This window comes from Tigriopus californicus, chromosome 11 (assembly GCF_007210705.1).
Source record: "Tigriopus californicus strain San Diego chromosome 11, Tcal_SD_v2.1, whole genome shotgun sequence".
NCBI classification, from domain to species: Eukaryota; Metazoa; Arthropoda; class Copepoda; order Harpacticoida; family Harpacticidae; genus Tigriopus; species Tigriopus californicus.
In genome coordinates this window covers 9799004-9802470 of record NC_081450.1, presented here as the reverse complement: position 1 = coordinate 9802470, position 3467 = coordinate 9799004, and the positions used below count along the sequence as shown (strand labels likewise).

The 3467-nt window shown below is 38.7% G+C and overlaps 2 protein-coding genes across 2 annotated transcripts in view; one reads left to right on the top strand and one right to left on the bottom strand.

Annotated features, from left to right (window-relative positions):
- LOC131889808 (keratin-associated protein 6-2-like) overlaps positions 1 to 333 on the top strand; it is a gene marked incomplete in the record, with an annotated part of 56869 nt that extends 56536 nt beyond the window's left edge. Inside the window, 1 exon segment of the mRNA XM_059239006.1 lies at positions 1 to 333. Within this exon segment, the coding sequence (XP_059094989.1) occupies positions 1 to 210 (210 nt within the window).
- LOC131889789 (polypeptide N-acetylgalactosaminyltransferase 2-like) overlaps positions 1 to 3467 on the bottom strand; it is a 31183-nt gene that overhangs the window by 19881 nt on the left and 7835 nt on the right. The gene's annotated exons all lie outside the window — the stretch shown is intronic.

Here is a 3467-nt window from a genome sequence, read left to right as displayed (position 1 = left end):
GAGGCCGAGGCTGAACCCGGATACGGATATGGCGGTTATGGTGGCTATGGACATGGCGGTTACGGCCGTAGCTATGGCGGATACGGACATGGTTATGGCAAGCGATCTGCTGAAGCTGAGCCCGGATATGGTGGTTATAGCAGCTATGGCGGTTATGGTCATGGCCGTAGCTACGGTGGTTATGGCCATGGATATGGCTACGGCAAGTAATTGCTCTGCTTTAAATATCATCAACTAGCAACCGTTTACCCAACCCACTGATCAGGTCATTGATATAATTGTTCCAGAATTCATCTGTTAATCATTTGGAAATATATCCCAAACTTGTTAAAACTATTTAGAATTTTTTAAGATAGTTCGAATTATCATATAAGTACCTTTTATTTTACCAGTTGAAAGTGTGTTTCATTGAAAGGAATTATTCTAGGTATGACCAATAATGTGAAAATAAGGAATAAGAGAGCGCTTGTATTGGGAGAGACTAGAAAGGTTGGGACTTTACAGTGTTCAGAGAAGGTGTAAAAGGTTTCTGATAAGTCTTCAAAAATATCCATGAGCTTTTTCCCAACCCAGGATTTAGGATCGTTGTGACCGTTGAGGTTTAATGTGCATTTTGAGAGCACCTTCAAGCCCTTGAGAATCCAGGCTAGTTCGAACAATGAATTCCACATCTTTTCTTTCTCTGCCTCCTTCATTGGTTAATTTGCTTCCCTCTAATATTCGTAGGGAATATGTAAGCCTTATTGATCCGGTAACATCTTTCAAGTCAGACTTGGACAAAGTTTTAAGCAGCATTCCAGATAAACACTGCATTCAAGGACTGGCTCGGTCTGCCAACTCAAACTCGTTGGTAGACCAAATATCATATAAAGATTGAAAGGTAATAAATAGACGAAATATAACCTTTCATTTTAATAGTACTGGGGATTACATTCCCTGTAGCGGTTAGAAAAGCCCGTGAAAAGCTAAAGCAAAAAATAAAAATAGTAAAAAAAGAATGGTGCAATAGATCCGCACATGAATTTTGGGGGGTCTTTTGGCACCTCGTCAATGTTAACTGTACTGAACAGACAGTCTGTGTATGTATTGCATGTTTTGTTAAAGGATGCCTTAACTGACAATTCTTCCTTGCCTATCCCTTTGCGATAATCCTCTAAAAAATCGGCACCTCTTGCCTTTGGTTCTGAAATCTGACAATAATGGCAAAATTTTGTAAATTAAAAGAAATAAAACAAGAACGTACATGTATTAGGACTGTTGCAGACCTGCAAATTTTGATCCAATATTCCATATAGCATTGTATTCAAAATGCCTGTTTTTTTATAATTATAGCGGTTTTGACGGGCGGGAAGGTGTCACTTGACAATGTGTACAATATTGGTTGGAAAGAAGGCATCATCTGCTTTTCTTAAGTTCTTATGTCTTGGACCAAGCCAATTTGAATGAAAGTTGATGGGGGGGGGCGTATTTAGCAGTGAAACGTATGAGCCAGGAAATTATCCGTCATGAACTTGTCAAAAATCCCTCTTTTTAGCTCAGATGACAAGAAAAGACATTCAGACTCTATAATAGTATCAGGCACATCCATTATGATAATTTTAATACTATGGGCAAGTTTCTACTCATTTTAATGAGTTGCTTACTATATTATGGAAAATGCAGTTTCTGTTTTCCCATCGAAAGTTTTAAGGGGAGAGGAATATCCTAGGATACATGTAAAAGGAACATTGAACCTGATAATTGGCAAAGCTAGGCCACTCCCCTGAATAAGCTTCAAATAAGAAAAGAAAAAGTAAAAAAGCGTGGCTGATAGACTAAGCACTTCATAGTTGTGGAAGGAATAAGGATCAGGATAAGTAGCGAGGTAGACAGGGTAAATTTCCAGGGCAAAAAGGTACAAAACAACCTTAACTCCTCAAAGCAATAAAATGCAACCATTATTTGACAATGATGTCAAGCTTCAATATCACTGCTCATTTGTGCAACATGTTGACAGGAGTGCATTACGTCTTCAGATTGTTTGAAATAAAAAAGCCACAAATTTATCGAAGTTTGGTTTTGATGGGGCAAAGCAAGTCTGAAAGATTGGTCATCTTAATTTTGGAAAAAGTTACTCTTACGTGCGACACAATTAACTTTTTTGGCGAGTAATGGTTTGGTAATGAATTACTCATTTTGTCCAAAGCAATTGTAACTAAACAGTTCCTATCACTGAGATACGACTAAAGCCCAGCATATTGGCCTACATATGACTTTTTGTACTATCAACTAGATTCCTGGTGATTAGCAATACAAGTTTCTTAAAGAATTGTTAAGGTAAGTTTTTTAATTGGAAAAATGCCTGATACATGTGTTCCAAAAACAAGTGCAAATTTTCAAAAACTTGCTATAGCTAAGAGGCACATGAATTATCGAATGTTGATTGAAGCTCCAATTTTCCGAATCTTAAGTAGACGAGAGTTTTGCGAGGTACTTTTCAAATCAAAATGTATTTACTTCATATATATTTTTCATCATTGGTTTAACAACTTATGTTGATAAAATTGAAAAGTGCCAGGCATATTTTAAACACCTTTGGTTAATTCAACTTCTGCTATGGCCGAATATATGATTCAGCTACTTTCATTTTAGCCAAGCATGTTGACACCACCCGTGTTAAGTTTGGAATTTCCACGGACTTCCCAACGGCAGCGAAGAGCGCCGAAGAGATTTAAAAGCTTATGGAGTTCACCTGCTAGTCCTATACGTCAACCTAAGACTCATGTCATTTTCAACAGAGCTTTTCATTACAAGAAATACCATGGCACGTGTTTGTTACGAATCCAAAGTAATTACAATTAAAGTGATTATTTCTTTGTCATCACAAGAGGAAGTGACGATTTGAAATCTGCTAAATCACCATTACTTTCATGTACTCATATAAGGTGTCATCCAACTTATCAATATCTTCTAGTTCACCAATGCTTAGTTATATCATGTCATTACATATCGTTGGTCCCAAACATACAAAACCTTCAAGTGTTGTGATCGAACTACACCCTCCTTTACAACTACGACTTGCAACCATCACGAAGGCCTGGTGCGCGGCAGGACAGTTACGAAATTGTGACAAAAGGTCTCGCATTTGGTACTTAAGCATCGTCAATTGTGGTGATGGATATCAGTCTACTTGCAGTTGGCAAAGAGTCAAGGCATCCGACATCAGCATTCAGCATGAACAAGTTTGTGGTAAGTGTCCATCCTTGTACTTCAATTTGGACCAAGGAAAACGAACAACCTTCAAATGATTTCATTTTTACTTTGCAAGCTGAACCTGGCTATGGCGGCTATGGCGGCTATGGCGGTGGTTACGGCCGTGGATATGGCGGCGGTTATGGCGGTGGCTATGGACACAGCTATGGATATGGCAAGCGATCAGCTGAAACCACCGAGGTTGAAGTTGTAAAGCGATCTGCCGAGGCCGAACC